Source organism: Macrosteles quadrilineatus, unplaced genomic scaffold (assembly GCF_028750875.1).
Source record: "Macrosteles quadrilineatus isolate MER2022 unplaced genomic scaffold, UCM_ALF_1.0 Scaffold_4__1_contigs__length_99947679, whole genome shotgun sequence".
NCBI lineage: Eukaryota > Metazoa > Arthropoda > Insecta > Hemiptera > Cicadellidae > Macrosteles > Macrosteles quadrilineatus.
Window position 1 is genome coordinate 87,240,453 of NW_026542597.1, and position 24,419 is coordinate 87,264,871.

At 34.8% G+C, this 24,419-nt stretch overlaps 3 protein-coding genes across 3 annotated transcripts in view; 2 read left to right on the top strand and 1 right to left on the bottom strand.

The window, feature by feature from the left end:
• The first annotated feature begins 87 nt into the window (after window positions 1-87).
• On the top strand, window positions 88-20,411 carry LOC128991933 (protein ROP-like). The gene is made up of 12 exons (XM_054415221.1): window positions 88-159; window positions 11,551-11,691; window positions 12,273-12,425; window positions 12,675-12,778; window positions 13,796-13,944; window positions 14,036-14,251; window positions 15,056-15,154; window positions 15,927-16,125; window positions 17,182-17,430; window positions 18,422-18,609; window positions 19,131-19,273; window positions 19,894-20,411. The coding sequence occupies exons 1-12, from the start codon at window positions 132-134 to the stop codon at window positions 19,953-19,955; spliced, it is 1,731 nt and encodes a 576-aa protein (XP_054271196.1). The 5' UTR covers window positions 88-131; the 3' UTR covers window positions 19,956-20,411.
• Window positions 5,957-8,451, bottom strand: LOC128991932 (gastrulation defective protein 1 homolog). Its single transcript, XM_054415219.1, has one exon. The coding sequence runs from the start codon at window positions 8,154-8,156 to the stop codon at window positions 6,330-6,332; it is 1,827 nt and encodes a 608-aa protein (XP_054271194.1). The 5' UTR covers window positions 8,157-8,451; the 3' UTR covers window positions 5,957-6,329.
• A 2,685-nt stretch (window positions 20,412-23,096) lies between the features above and the next one.
• The window catches only part of LOC128991633 (band 7 protein AGAP004871-like), a 45,546-nt gene continuing 44,223 nt past the window's right edge, over window positions 23,097-24,419 (top strand). The window contains exon 1 of the mRNA XM_054414692.1: window positions 23,097-23,394. The gene's annotated coding sequence lies outside the window, so the exon portion shown is untranslated. The remainder of the gene's footprint in view (window positions 23,395-24,419) is intronic.

Genomic DNA, 24,419 nt, shown 5'->3' on the forward strand with positions numbered 1-24,419 from the left:
AGTGTGTTCCCGCAAGAGACACACCTGTCGACCTGTCAGATCAGATTAAAGACCAAATCAAACAGGCACACAAATCAACTAAAGGCACACAAATCAACTAAAAGATAAGTGAGATTTTACTGTTTATCAAAATGTCACTGAAAGCAGTTGTAAAACAAAGCAAGTATTTGTATTGTAATTGTTATATTTTGTATTAATTTAAAATAATTTGTATTACCTTGAATATCCAACATAATTGGCAATTATAATTAATTGGCCTATTTTAATTTATAAATATTGTAATTGCTTGCCATTATTCTTTAAACTGTGTCCTTCTTTAAGATATTCACTTATCATCATTAAATTTTCTAGATTAAGTAGTACCTTCTGTATCCAATATAGTACAGGTATCTATAATATTGTTTGATAATGTGAAAAATATGAAATTATGAATTGGGGTACAGTTCCGCAGAGAATCCATATATTATTAGATGAATAACAATAAATACTGACGTTTATGCGATTCAAATATATTATTACAAAATATTGTTTATTTTTCCCAGCGTGAGATCAAATTGATTCATGATTTGTTTACGTTTTTATTTTCAATAGGTAGGGCTACTGTTGATATGGGGACCACATAGAAATCGAAAATTCATGCAATGTGTTAGAAAAATAAACTAAGGATAAAATAAAGAAAAAGCTTTTGATAGTGTTTCGTTATAATTTTTAATTATGGTATTAAATTTGATACGATATATTCTTATCGAACCAAATAAATATTGATATATTTATCATTATAATATATCCTGGGTTATCTGCGGAACTGTATCCAAAAATTGTTTTTGTTTGTACCCTCTATAGGTTTCATGTTGTTAATCTTCAATTGGTTTATGTAGACCAATGTATGTTCATGTTATGAGTACCGAGTACCCGTGGGTAAAAGTTTAGGCCTACCTCCTATATTTAAGGCAATATTATGTTATGCTCTTTGCTTATACAATCCGAGGACGAGAAATACATCATAAAAAGACCCTTCGATTTGGACGTAGAAATTTAAAAGTCAGCAAACTAGTCCTATGATCACTGATCAGTGACGACTGTATTAATATCCTGTGTATCATAGCATAGATAAAAATAATTAAATATAGACCGTCAGCTGTGCTGCGGTTACCATAGGTTCTGGCGCACACCGCAGGGAGCGCCCTGTTGTAACGGCATATGCTACGTAACTACGCGGCGCTTCCAGTGGTCTGCGTCAGAACCCATGGTAACCACAGCACGGCTCACAGTCTGTATTTAATTCTTTTTGTCTATGATCATAGTAAGGGGAAATGTTATTTTTTTATTTTTAAAACTGAGTTTATTATAATAAACTTTGCCTATAAGAGACAGTAACAATAATAAGTATTTTAATGTTGTCCATAATATAAATGATTTTGAATGATTTTACATGATCCTTTTAACACTTTTATGACCATTTCATTTTTTTATTTTGATGGAACATTAGGCTATATTTTTTATAAATTCGTCAAAAAATGTTGTAATAGTCCCTCTTGCACCAATCATTATGCCAATAACTGATATAGAATTTAGATTATATTTGTTTCTTAAATAATTTTCACATTTACTAAAAATTTTTCTCTTTTCTTCATCTACTTCTAAGGGTTGGTTTTTTTGATATTTCAAATCTTATAGTTGGATCAATTATAATTCCATTTTTAGTTTTTGTGTCATATATTAAAATGTCCAATCTTCTGTTTGATCCACCATCTTCAATGCAATGTATTTCTTCTACTACTTGCCAGCCTTTTTTCCGTAGTCCTTCTGCGATCATTGGTCTTACAGTATGTTGTCGTGCATTACGCAGTAAGGCGCCAAAGGGACAAGAGCCAAGGACATGCGTACCTTGTAATGATTTAGCGTCTGAAGCTTATTTGGGTACTCAGTGATTAAAGTTATTATATAAAACAAAATCAGAAACAATGTCTGAGAGATTACTGCAGACATTTTCTATCAAGATCAGTTAGTAAAAAACCAAGTTTTTAAATCATGATGAAAAATTTTCCGTGATTTGTCTCATGGACGTCATTTACTGACAAACTCTGATTAAAAGAAAATAAGATATGTGAAACGTTAGTGTCGCTACTTCTATTCCCTAGTTGTGTCAACTTCCTTTGAATTTTGCAGAAAACAATTTGAACTTTATCCAATGAACCAATATTTTTTAAATTGCTTAAAACTGAGGGAGAAGTTCCTGTTAAAAAACTACTTTTTAGGCCACAACCTATTAGGCCTTAAGACAAATCTTCCTTTGATATGCTGCAAATGCAATTTGTAAACCATCCAAAGAATTCTTAGTATATAACCAACTAAATAACTTGCATAGGCCTCCTTGAATTACAAAATGATGCTGTACAATATTTCATTACACACCACTAAACTATTACAGAGTAGGGAGCAATTCCTGAGCTATAAAAGTGAAAGATCCAAAATAAAAAGCGGCGTTTACACGAGGCCATAGAGAAGAAAGGTTACTTGCCTCTAATGTATTTCAAGTTTCCTGAGGCAAGTAACCTGTCCGCCAACTCGCCAACTGGCTTCATGTAAAAGAGGAAAAGTATACTGTAGTCTATTATTTTGACGAGAATTACACTCACTTGCATCATGGATACCACAGAGCAATGGAGGGCAAGTTTACGGTGTCTAAAAAAGTGAATAATGGTTGACTGGATAAATAACTATTTAAAAGAGTTTATTTTGTATTTTGTGTATTAGGAAAATAGGGATATTAAATTAGGCATTAATATTTTTATCTACAAAAGTTTATTATCAAATTCTAACATTATTTGCTGCAAGGCTTTTAATTTAAGAAACAACAAATCTCTTTTAGGTACCGGAGAATTGGTCCTAAATTATCTCACTAAAAAAAACTGTGTTGCAGCAACAACAATTACAGTAGGCTAATTTAAGTCTAAACAAATTTATACAAGTTAATTTGCAGTTTGATAGAAATGTTTTATATACTCTAATGGTTATAATAAATACATTTTGCTTGACAACGATTACCATAAAATGTTTGATGATATGAAAGAGTTCAGTAGTCCATACAAAAGTTATGAAATCAAAACTCTGAAGTAAATTACAAAATATGTTATTGATACGTAGCCTATTGAGTAGGCCTAATTATTCAAAATACGAGGCATGTTTTTTAAGTAAGTACCGTTTTTAAATTTCTCCGTTGCAGTGCTGCGATTGGCATTTTGGACACTTTCGCTGTAAATGTGCATCTATTGGCAAGCCCTAGCCGGAAATTCGACAAAAATCGGCCGTGTTTACATCCGGTATCGAGCATTCAAAATGGTGCCGCCAATTGAGACTCCCGCCGACTGTGAAGTGCGCGCTGTAATTAGAGTTTTAAGTGCTAAAGGTGTGAAAGCCATTGAAATTTATCGACAGATTAGTGAGGTGTATGGCGAGAACATTTATGAGTGACGGAATGGTACGCAAGTGGGTAAGGGCCAGCGAACACAGAATGGCATCTAAAGACGGCCCCACCAACGTCCATCATGAGCAACGCACTGGGCAGCGTCACTGTCCCCAGTACCCAGTGCGTTCATGAACGTTGGTGGGGCCGTCTTTCAATTCAATTCAATTCAATTCAAATTATCTTTATTCATCAAGTACATTAGAAATATACACATGAATAGTGTCACATTTTGTATAAGTTATAATAAAAAATACATGCTTATAGTAAATGGGAAAAATTGTAAAAGAACATAAAACTAACAGTTAAAACATACTTTGATTAGTAGGGAAAGAAAAGTCAATTACAGTTCATCAAATGAATAAATAGCCCTGCTAATGAGAAATTTCTTAAGTTTATTTTTAAATTTTTTTATATTTACTTCTGCTTGTATGTCCTTTGGAAGTTTATTATAGAATTTTGTTCCGGCGTATTTGGGTTTTTTTTCGAAAAGGCGCAATTTATGAGGACTTAAGGCTAACTTGCCTCGATTTCTTGTAAGATAATCATGTTTCCTTCCAACCAGCTCTATTTCATGAAATCTGTTTTTAACAGATACCACTGTTTCAAAAACATACATACCGAAAACTGTCATTATATTTTCTGTTTTAAACATTCTCTTAACAGAAGTTCTAGGTGGAAGGTTGTAAATTATTCTTATAGCTTTTTTTTGCATTCTTAATATAGATTTTAAGTTTCTCTTATTGGTTGAGCCATAAAGGGAAATCCCAAATGAAATCACTGAATGTATGTATGAAAAGTAAACCAACTTCAAAGTTTCTATTTCGCAATAGTTTTTTAATCTAGTTAAGGCATATAATCCAGAAGAAACTTTTGAAAGTACTTTTTCAACATGACAGTTCCAATTGAGTCTTTTATCTATTACTAATCCTAAAAATTTAGTACTATCCTTAACTTCAATGGTTTTATTATTAAATTTAATAATCGGTTGACGTTGATTTCTGGTAGTTCGAGTTTGAAAATTTATGATACTTGTTTTATCCACATTGAGATTTAGATTTTGGGAGTTAAAAAAATCATTTAAAACGCATATGTCTGATTTTGCCTTGCTTTCTAATTCTTCATTTGTTGAGGCTATGATTTTCAAATTGGTATCATCAGCATACAAGCAGAGTTTACTTAAATTGCTAAGTTGCGGAAAATCTCTTAAATAAATAATGAATAAAAGAGGCCCCAGAATGGATCCCTGTGGAACCCCATATTTTAAGTCAGTGGTATAAGATTGATATGGAATTTTATAGTTTTTACGGTTATGATAGATAATTTCAACAAACTGTTTTCTGTGAGAGAGATAAGATTTAAGCAAATTTAAAGCAGTCCCCTCTATACCCAAGGTACTAAGCCTTGAAATTAATAAATCATGGGATATTGAATCAAATGCTTTTTGCAGGTCTAAGAACAAACCCGCTACCTTAAATTTACCATCCAGACTATCAATGACCGATTCTATAAAATCAGTGGCAGCAGTTATAACTGATTTACCTCTGCGAAACCCGTGTTGAAAGTTGTCAAACAGATTGTTATTTTCAAAAAATGTTACCAATTGATTATAAATTACTTTTTCATAAATCTTAGATATAGAGGGTAACAAAGCTATAGGTCGGTAATTTGACACCATTTGCCTGTCCCCCTTTTTAAAAAGTGGTTTTAATTTTGTAATTTTTAGCTTATCAGGAAATATACCGGATATCAAAGAAGAATTAACTAGGTGGGTGATTGGTTTTAGTAAAAATGTCTTGACTTTTTTCAGAAGAACCACAGGAACCTCATCATAGCCCATACTAAAAGAGTTCTTTAGACTATTAATAATTATATCTATTTCATTCTCATTAACAAAGCTGAATCGAAACCTTTTACCAAACTGAAATATTTCATTGTCTACCTGATTCTCAGACATTGGTTCAAAGTTAGACATTATACTAGTTACATTTGAAAAATATTCAATAAAACTGTTACAAATAAATACAGGGTCAGAATTCAACTTATTACCTACTTTTAAATTAATGTTTTGTACATTCTTAGATCCTATTCCCACTTCTGAATTTATAATAGACCAAGAGGTTCTATTTACATTGTTTGATTTGTTAATTTTTGTTTTATAATATTGCTTTTTAAAATACTTATTACTTTAGATGCCCTTACCCACTTTTGTACCATTCCGTCACTCATAAATGTTCTCGCTATACACCTCACTAAAGCTGTTGACAAATTTCAATGGCTTTCACTCCTTTAGAACATAAAAATCGAATTACAGCGCGCACTTCACAGTCGGCGGCAGTCTCAATTGGCGGTACCATTTTGAATACTCGATACCGGATGTAAACACGGCTGATTGTTGTCGAATTTCCGGCTAGGGCTTGCCAATAGATGCACATTTACAGCGAAAGTGTCCAAAATGCCAATCGCAGCGCTGGAACGGAGAAGTTTATAAACGGTACTTACTTAAAAAACATGCCTCGTATCAACCAAAACTAAAATCTGATATTACAGGCTGATGCATGGCATTTAATAAATCCTTATAAATTTAATATTTACATGTTTACATACAAGTTTTATACCTTCAGTAAATAATGTCAATTCAATAGTTATACATTACAATATTTTGATCTAGGTACTGTTCAAGTTTCAAAATAATACACAAACTCCTTTCTACAATGATTTCAAATGTACGTACAATTAAAAAATTATCTAAACTTAAATAGGTAGAGGTTTAGGTAGGCCTAATTGAGATATTGAAAGAAAATTAAATCTTGATGTTAGACAACTTAATGAAACCATCACACTAGTGTTTACGTTTAATTTTTCATACCTTCTTTTTCTTGGCAGATGGTTCGTCTTCTTCTTGATCCTCTTTACCTTCATTTTGAAATATTGTTTTTGGTTGTGTTTTTGAATATGCAGGTGTAATCCAATAAGGATCCTCAGCAGCCTCCTTGGCAAACTTCAATATCGCTTCCCTCGGATCTTGATCATCTTCTATCTTCTTGCTTAATCCAAGATTTCTTATCACGTATGAACTCAACGTACTTCCTGATGCAGCAACTCTTCCCCCTTGGCCTGATTTAATTGGCAAATCAGGTCGATGAGATTTCACTGGATCCAGACGTTCTTTTTCCATTTTCTTACGGATAGATTTAGGTTTTTCTTGTCTAAACATCGGTAGAGCATGAGGAGTAATGATTTGTTGAGCTGCAACGACTTCAACTTGTTTGGTTTTCTTCCGTGTTTTTGAAGCACACAGTTTTGCACCCCTAATGCTTTTTGTGTCATCGTAGTAGACTTTAACAATACCGTTTCCTGTGCCGACAAATATTTGTTGCAGTTTCGGATGCCATACTGCTTTAATAACATGGGAATCTGTCACCGTAATTTCTTTTATTTTCTCTAAATTGGTTCGGTTAAAAAAGAGAAGCTTACCGGTTGCTTCCTCTCGGTTTTTGGATTGTCCCGTAACTATCATGCTATCATCTGGGCTAAACATGCAGTCAGTTGTAGGATACCTTGAGAATAATCCAGTAACCGTGGCTAGTGGCTTTTTGAAAGCTCTTAAATCCCATAGTTTTAGTGTGTCATCACATCCCCTTGTTGAAATCCAGTTTCCCAAGTATGAGAAAGCAATACAGGAAGTCTCTGTACCTGACTGATGTGCGTCTCGGAGCAGTAAGGATGTGTTTACAAACATTTTTCGATGATCCCACATTTGTATCGATCCATCAACACAAGCACAAGCAATCATATTTCCATCTCGACTAAAGGCGCAGGCTGTCGGAGCTGTCTTCAATCCATTTTTTGCCCTACATTTGATGATACTTTTGTGATGGAAAGGTTTATTAACGTCCCAAAGTCGGCAAGTACCATCTTCGGAGGCTGTTAGAAATTCATCTTTAATTTTAGGATGCCAACAACCACTGGTTAAAGGAGCAGTATGACCTTTAGTTCTTGCCATGTCAGCTACATACTGATCACCCTTCACACACTCCATCAATTCATGTCCATCTCTGTCCAACACTTTGGCTTGTGACATTCCGGAAACTATGAGCACAGCATCTCCAGTAGAGGAATACTGAACGGTTTTTATTGGATAGTTCCCACATGGTGTCATTGATCGGAAACTCTGTAGGCTGCTGTCCATACCCGCAAAGTCCCAAAATTTAACATCGTAATCTACTGATCCACTTGCTAGTCTGGCTCCTGCGGGATCTACAGCAAGAGCAACAACGGCTTTGGTTCCATGATTTATAGTTAACTCCTCACTTATAGGAATTAGGACACTGTCATTTTCATCTTCAGATTCACTCATATCGCTATCATTTGAATCCAAATCTTTGTGGTCTCCAAGTTTCTTTTGTTGTTCTAAGCTCTTAGTAGGCCTACTCATAGGTGGACTAACCTTTGAATTGTTTTCATTAATAGTCTTACTGCCATGATGACTGCCTGATTCTTGTACATTCAATTTATAAATATCTGGAATAGGTGGTCCAACAAAATCTTCTTCTGGTTCGCTCTCAGACTGATTGTCTTTTGGTTGTGTTGATTGGGGACCTTTTTCATTAACAATTGGGATGGAGGTAGTTTTATACATTTCTGGGATCGGAGGACCAATAACATCATCTTCACTGTCAGAACCCATTATTAAATACAAATATATAGCAGATTACTAAACCAGAAATGTTGTCGTTGAGGTTAGAAAACTGAACAAGAAATAGCTAGCCTATTTGAAAGTCTTGATAACTTACACAATCTATGAATTCTTGAGTTGTTTGTAAATAAATTTACTTCAAGTCGTGTTCTTAACACACGATCACCACGTATATTTACGTATAACCTGAGTTCAAAAATGCATGTTTACATAGATATAACACAAAAAACAAACACACAAGATTTTTGAGTTGGTTTATATTTATATTGACAAACGACAAACACACTTTTTTTATTTCGTTTTCGTATACACGCTGCCCGCCTTGCCTGCACTTCTGCAATCTGCAGTACTGCAGAGCAGTAGCAGACGCTTTTGTGAAACCAGTCTAGCCACTTAGTACCAGATTTCACATCAACACAAAATTATCGTACGAAGTATCGTCCTGGAAACTTGCAAATCTTATAAAAATATCTCACGCAGTATAATATTGCTAAAATGATCAAAAACTTGCAAAATAATTTGTAGGTAGCAATAAAGGGCTTTTAAATGTACGTTTTTATTTTGTGATTTATTCATTTATGGTCAGAGTTAATTATATAATTAGCGGTGAGTAGTCAAAGAACGACTTCTTAAACTCAATGTAAGCTAAAAATTAAACCAAACTAGTTTTTTGAATAATTTTTTTACTAAAATTAACTAAACTTAAGCTATCAACGAGGTTCTTATTCAAATCTTTTAGAATCTGACTCGGGGCATAAACTACTAACAATAATTATCACACATGCTAATATGTTTTAAGTTCTATAATCAACGATCTACTTCTAACTTTGCGAATCATATTTTTTTGGTTCATGGTCAATTTTCCTAGGAAGTTAAACATTCTTTGGGCTACGGCTAGAGCTGGACAATTCAGCCACTACTATAGTACAGTAGTATGTTTTCTGTGGTGATCCTACCATACCTCTCTGTTGTACAAAATATCTGTCTTAGTTGGTCTTTTTGATTATAAGAGGATGGCCTGTGGCCAGTAAAACCAGCCTGCCCAAGTTCCGCCCCTTTTTATATGCCCAGAATTCCTTTTCCATATAGTTTTATATTAGTATTTTTGATTGTCTAATTCCTGTTTTATTTTTTTCAATGAAATGGCGACCATACAAAATAGATATTTTAGGCCAAGTATGAATGGACATGAGTGTAGGATTAGTGGCGCGATCTTGTAGTCTTGTTAGTGACTAAGGCAGACTTATTCCTTAGACACAGCTGTTAATTAATAGCCCATACAGCTAATTGCAATTAAGGGACCTACAGTTTATAGTGGAGACCGAACCACATTTTTGCCTTGGTATATACGAATTGGTCTAATTTTCAGGATAGTACTGTATAGTCGTAGTAAGTACTCACCCGTACAGACGTTAATCCACACGAGTATCGCATCCACAGTGCATGCCTATAAATATCCACAATTCTCTACCAAGTTTGGTCTACCAAGCCTTTCAGGTCCAAGTCTAATATTTAAAGATTGCCCTAGGCATGTGAATCACAGTATATGGATCTTGTCCTTTTAGATGGCCGAGTGAAAATTTAAAAACGTACGTTTTCAGGAAAAGCACTTTGCAAATTTTTTTTCCCCTTTTTTCAAAACTTTTATTATTATTTTTATTTCATTAACATTTTAAGTTTCATAAAATGTCCATGGTAACGCAATATCTTTGGTAGTTTTCTTTTTAAAGAGCATCTTTAGTAGAAAAACACAAAATCCTGTCACGACCATAACGGACGTTTAAATGAATATTAAAAATAGTTAATATTATTTTTATAACTATGTTTTGCTATAAACTAATTTACTTTTATGACCATTATACAATAAAAAGGTCACTGAGCTTTTGGTATATTTGGTCTTTCTAGAAAAAAATTTAAAAAACTCAAAAAATAGAAAAAAGCCAATAAAATCTTTTTAAGTTTGTATAACTCCGAAAAAACTTACCTGAGACCCGAAAAATCGTTATGTTTGTATAGAGGTGTGCTTCTTTTGTGTATAAAACATTGAAATATGACGATATTTTAATTTTTGAAATTTTTATGATAGAAATCATAAATGTGATGGTCAGGGACAAGCGGTACGGTCGTGAATTGTCTGGAATAATCTAAATCTTTCCAAACAATCCTTCAATTATACTGTTAGTTATAATAAAACTATGTGTTTCAATTGAACTAAACTGTTCAATTTACAATTATATTAAAGTTATTGTCACGACCAAACTCACTATAATCCATAAGGCTGGATTGGTCGTGAAAAAAACCGCGATGGTCGTGAAACTTTGGTCGTGAAATTACGTGTTATTTGGCTCTGTTCTGGCGGTAGCCCTAAACCTCATGTTCGAGGATACAAAGTGGACTTCTAGGTTGATCTAGCAATTGAAATATCTTATAAACAAAAATTAACACCATGTCTACTTCATCGAATGACTACGTACGGTCATGGACACACCAAAATTACAAAAAACACAATCTTTCCTTTATTAATCTTGTAATTCCTCCTTTCAACTCAAAACGACCGGCACTACAATCCTGACGTACACCCCGAACTAGTCTCTAAAACCAACTGACTCCATCGACGCCAGGCTTGCCACTGTCGTGCTCCAAAGTTGAAAAATTTTCCCAAATGGTCGTGACGCCAAATCGAGGGACAGACTTATTTTGTCATGGTAGTCAGTCTGCAATGACAATAAAATTATAATATACTCCTTTTTTGTAAGTTTAATAACCATTGATAACATAAAAATATGACTTTATATATTTCGGCATGAATAATTAGTCTAAAAACAGCGTGAAAGTTGGAAAATGTACCCTAGGGACACGTCATGGTCGTGAATTTCGAGACTTTAAAAATACAAAAAAAATACCTAGAACCTATTTAAAACTAAATAAATGTGTGTAACATGTTGCCCCCGTCCCAAAAAATATTAAAACATATAATAATAAACTACAAATCCAGTATCTACGAAGTAAAAGGCCAGGGACATGAAAACGAACGTTTTTAAATTTTCACTCGGCCCTGGCCCCCTCATTTCTATACTATAATGCCCTGAGTGCCCTAGTATCCATGTTAATGTTGCACTGGATTTTTATGGCTAGAATCTTTATGGTGTGCTCCATTCACCCCTGCACTGCTTGTACACACAACAAGGCCCACTTTTATAAACGGGCAGACTGGGCATATACGCAGGGGGGGGGGTGCCCACCAGGTGCCTCGGATCTGGATATCCTAAATTTTGTTTAAATATAAAACACAAGGTAGGATTTCATCATTTTGAGTTTAACTGTGGTCATATCTACCTATATAGTGAGTTGAACTAAATTTATTATTAGCTCTTGTTTTTTTCAGAGATAATGAATGAGGTGATCAAACAGAAGAAGGGACTAGCAAAAGAACTTAACTGGCGAGTGTTGGTGTTGGATCAACAGGCCATGAGAATAGTGTCAGCGTGCTGCAAGATGCATGAAATATCTGCTGAGGGAATAGCGAGTAAGAGTCTTTACTATCTTAACTAACATTTTTCAGGTTACAAAAAGGGAATTAAAAGTGAATGGTAGGCCTACACAGTAAGACCATGCTATTATCTTAATTGTTGTTATTCTATATGTGTGTAGTTCCAATCCTACCTCCGGTATGTGTGGACCAGGGGTAAACCTCCTCCCAGTCGCCCCCTTCTAAACCCCGAAATAACTCTAAATAATAGATCTAAATTGATATAAAATATCAATAAAGACTGATTATTTATTATGACATCTCATTATTAAAGCAGTAGAGGCTATGCTACTTAAGAGGTATTTGCCAAAATTCTTGAAAAATCTTTATGATCATTATTTTTGACAGTTGGGCCCAATTTCAAACCATTATAAAGCAAATGACTTAAGTCAGGATTGAACTAGCAGCCTTCTGATCATAAGGCAAGAACCACAACCACTCATTAACCTATCCACCCAGATTGATGAGACAGAGCTCATTCAGAATAATAATACAATCCAGGGAATATCTATTATAATGTGTTTTTTTTTGTTTTTCAACAAGTCAGTTTTTCATCTCTCAACTTATTTGATTTATAGTTGTAGAAGACATCAACATCAGTCGAGAACCGCTTCCTAAATTGGAGGCAGTTTACCTAATCACACCAACGGAGAAGTCTGTCGATGCCTTCATAAAAGATTTTAGCGGTGATTACATAATGTACCGTTCTGCTCATGTTTATTTTACTGAAGGTAAGTTAAAATACGTCAAATATCAAATTTGTATTTCATCTATAAATCCTGAAACATAATAACTCAATAAGTCCAGTTTCTCTTTTCATCTCTTAACTCTTGGGTAAAAAATAATGTATAACATTCTTATGTTACCATATTTATTTACGATTGTTGGACAAAATTTAGTAATGTCAGGCTACCATCTAAAGAAATCATAAAAAACGGAAACTACATCTTTTTATACATATTTTTAATAATCTTTTTCAGCATGTCCAGACTGGCTGTTTGAAAAACTAAGGAAAGATCAAATTACAAAGTACATACAAACATTAAAGGAAATAAATGTTGCGTTCATTCCATATGAATCTCAGGTAAACAGCGATTTTTATGAAGCTCGTGGATGGTGGTACTAACATGGTTTTGGGTACCCATTACAAGGATCCTTTGGTTCTATGCTTGTTGATTGATTGACTTTACATCCAGGCACTTCAATAACACTCAACAAGCACGCTTATTGTGATGTTTGTCGATTAATGCATATTTGAAGACTACATACGTTTAAGACACATTATCAAAATGTTTGATTCAGAAGTTTATTTAGTTATCTTTAATTTTTTTTGAAAGAGGTTGGTGGCCTCATAACTTATCAAAGTAAACGAGAATATTAAAATATTGTTTCAAACTATACCATCACTGATTGACCTGTTCCAATATTTCAGATATGTTTATAACCCTCTTCCATACATTGTTTCTCTGATAAAGCTCCCCTTCTTCCTTTTGATGTATGTTTCCTTTCAGCATTACAGTTATCTTAGTCATTTAATCTTATTAGTTTAGTCTGTACTGCAGTGGTCTTCAAACTCTTGTCTTTCCGCCAAATATTTTTTTCCCAATTTTAGCCACTATTTCTCCATCCATCCTTTTTATATCAAACCATATCAAAATTATTTTATCATAAGGTACATAATTTTAAACACTCAATGGCATCAGATATAACTACTATATTTAAAAATATTTATCCACAGTAGATAATTAATTATTAAAATTAATAACCCAAGAACAAAATAAATGTAAATGTGTATACTAACACTACTAACACAAACTATTAGATCAATTTAAGGAAATAACATGTCACAACAATTAGATTTACTTCTTTGAAGTTCATTTTTGGTAATGGTGGGTTTTTGAGGGATCGCGGACAGTTTTCATCAAGATAAGTAAAAAAAAAAACAGGTTTTCACAGCAATATTTCAGGATCTGGAATCTGATCCCGTCCTCAGGTGAGAAATTAATTCATGTAAAAAACTTGATTATTTCATCCTGTTTGACTTGAAGTCACATAACCCCGTCGTTGTTTGCAAGTATTTCAACTTATTCGTGATTTGCAGGTGTTCTCTCTAGACTCCCCTGAGACATTCCAGTGTGTCTACAACCAGACGTTTGCTGGTAATCGCGTGGCCAATCTAGAGAGGATTGCCGAGCAAATCGCTACCTTGTGTGCAACTCTCGGGGAATACCCGTCTATCTGCTACCGCTCGTAAGTTGTATTCTGTTCACAATTTTTCATTACACATCTAGAATACCTTTACTAATTTTCTTTACTAAAATTGGTCGTATTTCTCTCACAGTGATTTTGAGAAGAACGCAGAGTTGGCGCAGTTGGTGCAGCAGAAGCTGGACGCGTACAAGGCCGATGAGCCGACCATGGGGGAGGGTCCGGAGAAGGCTCGGTCCCAGCTGATCATACTGGACCGAGGGTTTGACTGTGTGTCTCCTCTACTGCACGAGCTGACACTGCAAGCCATGGCCTACGACCTGCTGCCGATAGAGAATGATGTCTACAAGTAGGTCCAGTAGAGAAAACTACAACTTACAAAGTCTATATACAAAAAATTATTTGAAACGCTTAATAATAGTTTGGGAAAAAACTATTGTGCTATCTATAATTTTATCATTCATCCTTGCAATTGTATATTAGAGTCATGATTATCAAATCTTTGGTAATTCAACCTTCGTTTTATCCAACCTCTTTCCTGTTGATGATTGATTACCAGGGTTGTGAAATCGGAAATCGTGTGGTATTTACCTGTAGTATGACTGTACACCGAAGTACCTAGTGGATGTGTCGAAACAACCCCTTAAACCGCCCGCAACTGGGAAAGTTACTAGTTAAACTTAAGCACATGCACTTGACTATAATTTTTATTTTGTTTTTGTACGCTGCATACTACAGTTTCTAGATTAAAAATGACTCAGTCCAGAATCACTCAGCTCCTTATATCTACATACCTCTCTGCTACCCATATCACGGCTACATGGACATTTAGGATGGTTTTGTACTGATGTATCCTATTCTTTGCTGTTACAATAGTTTTAAGCTTTTTTTATTTTTCTGTTTATTTGACATTTTTATATGGTATCAGTAACAACAAAAGTTTGTGAGTGAATGTGGGGGTGTATCAATGAAGTATTTTTATAAAGTTTTAAATTTGTATTTTGCCTAATATTTTCTAATATTTACCTACATGCTATTTATTATTTTTGATTTTGCTGTGCCTATGGTTTAGGTTATTCAGTTGAGAAAATATTCACTGTAGCATGCAACAGTGGGTAAAAACAATAGTTTGAAAAATGTGTGGGTTTTCCAGGTATAAAACTTCTTCAAGTACAGAGGTAAAAGTGATTCTGAATGAAGAAAATGAGATGTGGGTGCAGTTACGCCATGAACACATAGGCCATGTACTTAAGTAAGTATTACAGTTGAACCTCAATAACAAGTCACCCTTGATATACTAATGTAATTTTCAAATTCCATAAAATTTATTTTACCCCTACATGTTACCACTTGTTGACAATTCTAGTTGGTTGATTGTTGTTATTGATCGGGTTGGATGATTTTATATTTAATTGACTTGGCATTTTATAATTGTAAATTGATCAGTTACCAAATCTTAGAGCTTAAATCAAGAAAGGCTGATTTTACACGATTGAAACTTGGAAGTATATTCAGAAGGAAATCCATTTCTGGTAGCATTTTTTCCTCTAGCGGGAGCTGTTGGTCCATTTGGAATCCAAAAGTAGGATGATTTCTCAGAGGGGAATTTTCTGTTTAGAGAAGAATTATCTACATTAAAAGTTATCTAAAACTTAATTAATTTTACAGCTTATGATTTTTAGAAAAAAGGGAAGATGAACAGCTATAATACCTTACCTAAGTTACCTTAACATAGTAGACATAGAACATAACTGTGTAACTTTGTCAAGTGTAGACAAAGAGTGCTGTATACTACAAAGGATGACATATTGTATCATCAGTTTATTCTATGTGTGCTTGTTCTATGTGATATTCCCCCTTTTCCTGGAAATCACAACACACTAACTTAGGAGGAGCTTTTTTCCTTGAACAAAATTTACTTATAAACCAAGCAGTAGCAATTAAGGGCAATTATATGTCTTTGGGTTTTAAGAAAACCCCTTTACATTTATGAGCTATGCAAAAATCTGTCTCGCTTGTTTCAGAGTTGTACCTGAAAATGTAAAGAAGTTCACAACCTCAAAAATGAAAGACACGACATCAATGGTTGATCTCAATCAACTAATCAAGAAACTTCCGCATCATAAAGAAGAGTTGAGAAAATGTCAAACACTCTTGTCATTGGCTGAGAACTGTTTTGGGGCGTGGCAGGGTCGAATGCAATGTCTATGCAATGTCGAACAGGTACTTATAAGAAAATGCCAACAGGTGTATTTACTTGTTTTTTTTTTAATTTTTTAAAATAATCAATTAATTGAGATGGGGACGCCACCTAGATTGCATATTTTAACCCAAATAGAGTGAAGGATGAGTGTAGAATGGTGTGTGAAGACCTGTGTAGCTTTGTTACCGACTAAGATAAGCTGGTTCATTAGTCAGGATCATTTATATTTAAAGCCAATGATCAGGAATAGCTGGGTCCAGTTTTGGAACCATCAAAAAGCTACTGACTTTTCTCAGGATTGATCCGGCAGGACCGGCAACCCTTGATTGTTGGGCGAGCACTATAACAGCTATAACAGCCAGTCCTTACAGAATCCTTGAGTAACTTACAGGAAACTTTAACTGAAATAAAAAGTTTTTGCCTATTTTGTAAATAGTTTCTTCATGTTTTAAAGTTATTGCTTCAAGATATACTGATGTACCTTTTAGGAAATGGAAACAGAGTTGAGATTGACAAGCATGTCATCCCTAAAGTAGCATAAAGTTTTTTCCTGTTTGAAATTAAACTGAATTCGGCGAGTGTTTGGAGTGAAGCGCCACCTGCTGGGGGGAGTGATGTGAGGGTCAGGGCGGTTCACAGTGAACCCACTGCGGCGCAGCCTTGGAATTGGTATCAACACTCAAGTCCATTCAAACTCTTCTGTAACTAATTTGACGGTGGAATGTTAGTTAAAAGTCCCCAAAAACCCCATCAACCTCTTCCACCATTTTGTCGTCGCGATCAAACCCCTAACTCAAGAGCTGTCTATGTTTAGACTGCTGCAAGCGACTGAGGGTATGTGAACCAGCCTTTTACGATGACACATTCTGTCACTCTTTCTCTTTTCCTATAGGCTACAACCCCCAGTCTTAGAGTGGTGGAGTCGCTTCACTCCAAACATTCACCGAATTTAGTATAGCGAAGAAGTTGAAAATCATATCTCTAATTGTACTAAAGTATTATCAAACAAAGAGTATTGTGTATGTTGTGAGAATTTAATTCTTAAGATTGCATTTGTAAGTCCCAATTTTTCCTAGGACCTAGCTACGGGTACAGACATTGATGGAGAGCGCATCAAAGACCACATGCCCAACATTGTCCCCATCCTGCTGGACCAAGCCATCACCAACTACGACAAGATGAGGATTATCCTGCTGTATATCTTTAGTCGCAACGGCATCTCAGAGGAGAATCTCAACAAGCTGGTGCAGCACGCTCAGATCCTACCTCAGGAGAAGCAGGCTATAGTCAACATGGGCAACTTGGGAGTTAACGTGGTTGTCGAGGTGAGATATAGTCAAAATAGTTGTTGAGTTAAGCAGAGAAGCTATGTTTTGGTGAGAATCAACCTGGGTAACTATTTGAGGTCGCCAACAATTTGCGTTGGAATGCTATGGTAAAACAAGTTATACATTTTAAAAAAGTAAGCTATATGTGGTGTTTTTAGCGAATTTCCCATATAGGGAATAAGCTATTACCGTAGTACTCACGGTAAGACCTGGACCCGGGACCGATTTTTTTTTTTCGTTTTGAGGTCCCTAGAGGTCAAAATCACCATCCGTTCACATTCATATATATATGTGTCCGTTAGCGCGATAACTCGAGCAAAAATGATCCGATTTTGATGAAATTTGGTACAAACGTGTAAACCTACGTTTATTCGAACGAGTTCGCGAACCAGCATGATCGGACCATGGGAACGGGGGTTTATGGGGGCTTTTATGGGGAAAAAATAAGTTTTTCCCATTTTTGACCCAAAAAACATAAAATTCGCAATTTCTTTTGAAACTATTTTGTAGAGCTTAAAAAAACAAATAATTTAGTATATTGAAGCGTTATAATGCGCCTAATGGTTACGGAGAAAATTCCAAAAAATTGTAAATTTAAAATTCCCATGTTATTCTTATGGAGAATAAGTAAACTGTTGTAGTTTGCTTGTTTATAAACATATTTTGCCCAAAATTTGGAAAATGTTTTTATTTCTTACTAACTATTAACATTTTACATAAAAAAGACTTTTACCCTCCCTGTTGCAGCAAACCTAAGTATGTTTTAAACTGATTCTATTTAAATAGGGAATAAATGTGATAATTTTAAGGAGACATTTTAGTGTAAATCCATTCAGGGAAATGGAAATTCGCTTAGTCTGCAGGTTTGCTGCGGCGGGGGTATTTAATCTTTTGGTATAAAAAAATTGCAATTCTTCTGTTTGCAGTCTCTGTTTTTTAGATCATGTGTAAGTTTTATACAATGCTAATCATTTCACTGTCACAAAAGGGGAAAGCGAAGGATGTGTACCAAATTCCACGAAAGGATCGTTCTAACGAGCAAGTAAAATACCCACCTCGATGGACTCCGGTGCTAAAGGATCTTATAGAGGACGCCATTCAAGATAAATTGGACCCTTCTCACTTTCCCTACCTAAAAGTCCGGTCTGAATCTTCTACCCAACAATTTCCCATGAGGTAAGAAGAAGAGTTGAATCATTTCCACCTGTTAGAACTATGACTTTTACAATTTTGTATTTCTGTTTTAAACGTTTATTATTCAGGGTGCAACTATGTCCCATGAATATTGTTCTAATTTGCTTCTCTAGTGCTTGAAAAAGTGATGAATATAAAATATGCCTTGACAATTTGCATACAATGTTTTATTTCCTCATTCAAGATGGGTTTACATTTGCACATATCAACAATGCATTACAATTTATTCTTATGTGTTATGTGCCCAAATTCTCACTAAAATCAAGTTCCCTGGCTCTTCTGTGTTCCCTTGACACCTGTTTTATGATCCTCAAACCTTCATTGTATTCTGACCTGACGATAGCGATTGTGGGAGTTATAAGGGGGTTGTATCAGATAATTCAACTGAAGGTTTTGAACGGTTCTATTGTCAGAGAAATCAAATCAAGTTATTGATTTTACTCTTGAATGTAATAATTTATCTCTATTCAGTAAATAAGTAGATTTTCATTCTCATGTTCAAGTGCTCGGTATGGACAATGGAACAAGCCATTTGTGAGGCATGTTCCTCGCATCATCATCTTCTGTGTCGGAGGCATCAGCTTCTCTGAGATCCGCTCCGCTTACGAAGTCGCTGCTGCCAACAATAAATGGGAAGTAATTGTTGGTAAGTTTTTACGTACAATATTATGAATTTTGTACTGGCATATTCTCCAACAGTGTTGTAGAACCTTTTACCTTTGTAAAGTTTTAAATTCAGTTGCCAAGGCTTCAGCGGAGAAGGGGGTGAATCTTTTTGACATTTCAGATGACCAGGTTCCGAATAGTCTTGTATGATTATAACCCAAATAAAATTCCAAATCATCTTTGCTTGAGGTTGGCTAAAAGTCCCATATATGTTGACAGTAATATGTAATTGAAAACAGCAACAATAGGGAGGTTAACAAGGTGGTACACCTTAAAGTGGGATATTCTAACCTCTCCTTCTGCATAGGTTGGAAACAAATAATTTATTTATTCTGTTCATAATAAATTAATCTGAGAACATACTGTATTTAACATTATGGAACTTTGATTTAAGGAGGCATCGGACAGAAGCAGGCCTCCCTAAAAAATGGTAGGAATCTCACTTCACTTGTATGGAACTTTGATTTTTATTTACAAACTTACCTGGGATTTGTGTTGCTGATCGTTAATCAGTGTACTGTGATATTGTGAGTACCCGTCTATTTTATTTACATTCTAGAACTGTTAGTCTACCATCCCTCATGTTAATATTGTTTACAGGATCTTCTCACATCATGACTCCAGAAGGATTCTTGACGGACTTGGCCAATCTCAGCGCATAAAATGTAAACGTTTGCACAATGAACACTGTATACTTTGAAGTGTAGCATCTGAGTTTAGATAAAACTAGATAATCTATCCAAATGTTAATGTTATAGTTTAGAATGAAAGTGAAAGAACTATATGTTGAATTGAGCCGTTGTCAGAGGAGGATGATGTAAATTAATGTTTTTTTTTCTCGAATATGCTGACTTTTTGAGCAAGCTTTTTGTGGCACTGAGTATTTTTATAATCAAAGTCACTAAATGTTTCAGTCCAACTGTTATAATGGTTTTTTAATGCAAAAATTGCCATTACTTTTGGATTACACTATCTTTCAAAATGATGAATTTGGAACAGTATTACCCTGTTATAAGTCGTTAAACGCATTAATATGCTTTTCTAAGATATTGAAAGTTTAGTCTGGTATTCTGACAGAATTTATTTTGATAAAACGTGCTACTTGTACTTTTGGCATCCCTGTGATTATTTGAAACTTAAGTATTAGCTTAGTGTAAAACTCTAAGTTAGCTTTTATTATGTTCATATATGGTGTTTTGTAAAATAAAATAGCTTTGATAAATATTATTGTCATATTAAAAGGATTATATTAGAACCACTGTTTTTTTAAGTTCCCCCCCCCCCCTTCTGGTAGAAAAGTGTAGGCTAAACTTAATGAGAATGTAAACAAATATACTTATATTATTTCTTGGTTTACTTTGATATATTTTTTTAGGTGCTCATATTTCATTTTGTGTTGTTTATTCTGAATCAGCTTGACATAAATTCTGACATAAAATACCTGGTACTGCCTCAAAGATCCGTCTGCTAAGAGAATGGACTACAACTGCTTGTTTTGATGTTGATACACCCCATCTTCAGGCTGCACAAAACTTGAAGGAATTAAATCATCATTAAGATGCACATTGTCGCTTTAAAAATGCATAGCATTAAACCACACGGAAAATATATTTCTGGCCTAAAGATGATAAGTATCACCATTGATAAGTATAGTTCATCCTCGAAGCAGAAGGTTTAAAAGGCAAGGTATTTTTGCTTACACTGCCTGTGGGTTGAAGCCTTCGATCTACAATAATAATCACAAAGGCAAGTTTCTTCTGAGGAATGGAGTGATGACCTGCAGTGGCGTAGCAGATCTTTTGGCACCCTTAGTGGAAAGTGCGGATGGGACAAAGCCCCATCACGTTTACGTAGTAAATAATGTATTGGCGTGAAAACGTAATTTTAATACCAGTTTTTAGTAGAAGTGAACGGTTTTCCATTGAGTCCAGTTTTGATCAAGACACTAGGGTTTTCCCCTGAGATTGCACAGAAATCATCTTTTGTCTCTTTACGATTGCTGGGAAATCGCAAATAACTATTTTCAGCAATCTTCAGTGACACTTTTTGTGATTACAAGGATAAAAGCTCCACCATAGCTTGATTATCTGACTTTGATAATTCAATCTATAACTAGAGCACTAAAAAAAAGAAAAGAAAAGAAAACTATGGATATAGACCTCACAGCTCACAGTGAATAAGTCTATTTTTGTGCTATTCAAATAACTAAAGACTATTCTTATAAGAGTCCTTGATGGAATGATGGAGGCTAGTGGCCATCTTGGATGATTTCAAACAGCTGCTAAAGAGTTAATTATCAACCAAAAATAGTTTTTCAAACACCAAAGTGATTATAATGCAAATATCTAGTATACTGTGAGATTAGAAATGTTCGTTGTTTTAAATGTAACTCCAAGGGAGTCCATGGAAGTCAACACGGCCATCTGGATTTGCCAACCAAAAGAGCAATGGGCCAGACCATACTTAATGGGGTATGGAGCTATTTAGGCCAGACTGAGTGGCCCATCATATACCAGACAGAAAGGCATCACTGCACTGCATACTAGGTGACAAGATCACCGCCTGCCTCAAGAGATATGTTGAGAAGTGCTTTGATAATTTGGTTTCTTGTATAAAAACTTATATGCTTTGCTTTCTTCCTCAACACCTGTCACGGGTCGGGAGTGGCTTGTGGTCGCTGGGTATGCAGTGACAGGGCCATAAGGACAGGGATCTTTAATCCATTCCAAGGAGGAGTGAGAAGTGTTTTTGTAGATTTCTCCACGCGTCAGGACAAAAATCTTGAGACAAAAAGCGCTTGCACTGCGCAGGATCATGATCAAGACTGCTTGCAAAAAATGCATACATGCTAAAATCCTTTTGCCCCATAATCAAATCAACTCCAGCATATTCATGACTCCTAAACGTAGCCCCGGGAATCTACTTATTGCATATCAGTTATCAACTAATTGAGGTGAGGATGCCACCTAGGTCCTTATTTTAACGCAAATACGAGTGTTAGGCTCGATGATGTAGAATCATTGACTATTGGATCAGTCAAAGATAGAAACTGGAGTAACCTTTGTAGCGTTGCTAATACTGACTAAGAATTCGCTGTTTCATTAGTCAGAATCATTTAAAGCCCAATTAAGAGGGGAAACCTAACTCCAATTTAGAACTATCAAAAAACTACTGACTTCTCTTAGGATCGAACAGGAGACCTTTTGATTGTTAGTTGAGCACTTTAAGCTACCGATCCAGTTAGTTACTGGAGTAAATTCTTTATAAAGGAGAAAAACAGGAAAAACGGACTGAAAGGGTACAAATGGTTAGAAACTTTCCTTTAAACTCTACATTATGTAAATTTCTTGTACATCAATTGTATTAGATCGCTGTGTTAAAATGACGGTTGAAAATCTAGGTTTCCATATAGAAGGGATTTTTAATGTAGTATATTTGCATCGTATGGCCATGTTTTACAAGTTATCATATAAATAAAGCATATTTTAGTACCATCAAATTATACCATGTAGCATGATGACACTATAAATTACCCGGTACCCTATTAATAACCATGCACGTACTGAAGGTGTACGTTAAGTATAATTTCATTTTCCAAGTACTAAATATTTTATAAAATTAAACATTAATTTGAATGCGAATATAGTATGTTGATCGAGGTACGATAATTTTAGTTTTGGGACAGATTTATTTTTACCACACCTGAAAATGTGGATTGGACACACTGAATCGAAATTAGTGTTGGTTCTGGTTGCATCTGCATGCAATGCAAAAAACAGTCACAACAAAACCAATATCCTAAGTCGGCTGCTGTTGGCTTTACTGTTGCGTTGCAGTGTTTCTGTTGATTTTGATTAACTTGTATACTGTATTTTCGCAGATTTAGAGACGTCGATCAGTATTTGTCACTTGTTTTGTTTTGTTTATATGTTTATCTTGATCGTGAAACCGAGACATAGTTTATCAGTATTTGTAAACGCATTTTAAAGCTAGTTTAATTTGGGAAAAGGGTGATTAACTGTGCCGTATCCCTCTTATGGGTTAAGGAGCTGTCTTTTTATTTTTCGTTTTCCTACTGAGAAGGCTGAGAGCAAAGGTTTGGTAAGTAATTATTAACTGTATTCATTAATCTGTTTATCCCCCATATCCTTATCCTCAGCATTTGATCAAGGACTAGGGCTTACATTATGACTAAAAGTACAGAACTTAATCAAGGTTCTGAACTTGGCCTAGGCCTAAGTTTACACCTGAAACCTGAAACAGGGAGAAATCCCAATAAATTGTTTATTTCGACATAGTTCAATGCTCACAGTTTCACAACTTTTAAGCCTAGGTATAAGTAACCTCCTACCGTTAAGTTGCTGACAAAATATTTCAACAGATGCCAGTACCTATTATTTATTTATTTATGACATGCATGGCAAACACCATTTTACAATAGTGTTGACATTTGTATGAACTGGTAATAACTTACAGTAACTTAGGCCTACTGTACTATATTACAGGTAATTACTTACCTGTTATATAGATAAAGCGCAAGTATCCGATTTTGATGAAATATGGTATAAACAAACCTACGTTTATTCGTACGAGTTCGCCAATAAGCACAATCAGGCAAGGGGAACAGGGTTTTATGGGGTAAAAATTGATTTTTCCTATTTTTGACCCTAAAAACACAAAATTTTTAATGTTAGCATGATCCCTTCCAAACCTTTTTGTACAGAATAAAAGAAATATCTAAGTTAAAGTTAATTTTGTATATTGAAGCGTTGTTGTTTCCAACTTATGCCCAACAGTAAAACGAAGATAGGTAGCCTAATTCAATAAATTGTAAATTTAAATTTCCACCATAAACTGTTGTAAGTTTAAGTTAAATAGGAAATTAATCTGAAAATTTTAAGGGAAAGTTTTGGTAGAAATCCAGCCTGGTAAATATAATAAATGGAAATTCGCTTTGTCTGCAGGTTTGCTGCATAGGAGATCCTGGCTAAAGAATCAGATGGGATTAATCAGTACCGTAATGACACTTATAAGCAGTTCTTTCTGTGCTCATATTTGATCAATGTCAGTCTCAAACTACATGCACTGTTGTTTCAATGTTTTGTTATCTATTACTGTAGCCTACC

What these genes read in the sequence shown, in the direction of transcription:
- LOC128991933 (XM_054415221.1), top strand. Translation starts at nt 132, where the DNA reads ATGTCACTGAAAGCAGTTGTAAAACAAA. An exon ending in ATCTGCTGAGGGAATAGCGA is followed by an intron (nt 11,692 to 12,272) that starts GTAAGAGTCTTT and finishes TTTGATTTATAG; the next exon opens with TTGTAGAAGACATCAACATC. An exon ending in TAAATGGGAAGTAATTGTTG is followed by an intron (nt 19,274 to 19,893) that starts GTAAGTTTTTAC and finishes TATTGTTTACAG; the next exon opens with GATCTTCTCACATCATGACT.
- LOC128991932 (XM_054415219.1), bottom strand. Translation starts at nt 8,156, where the DNA reads ATGGGTTCTGACAGTGAAGATGATGTTATTGGTCCTCCGATCCCAGAA.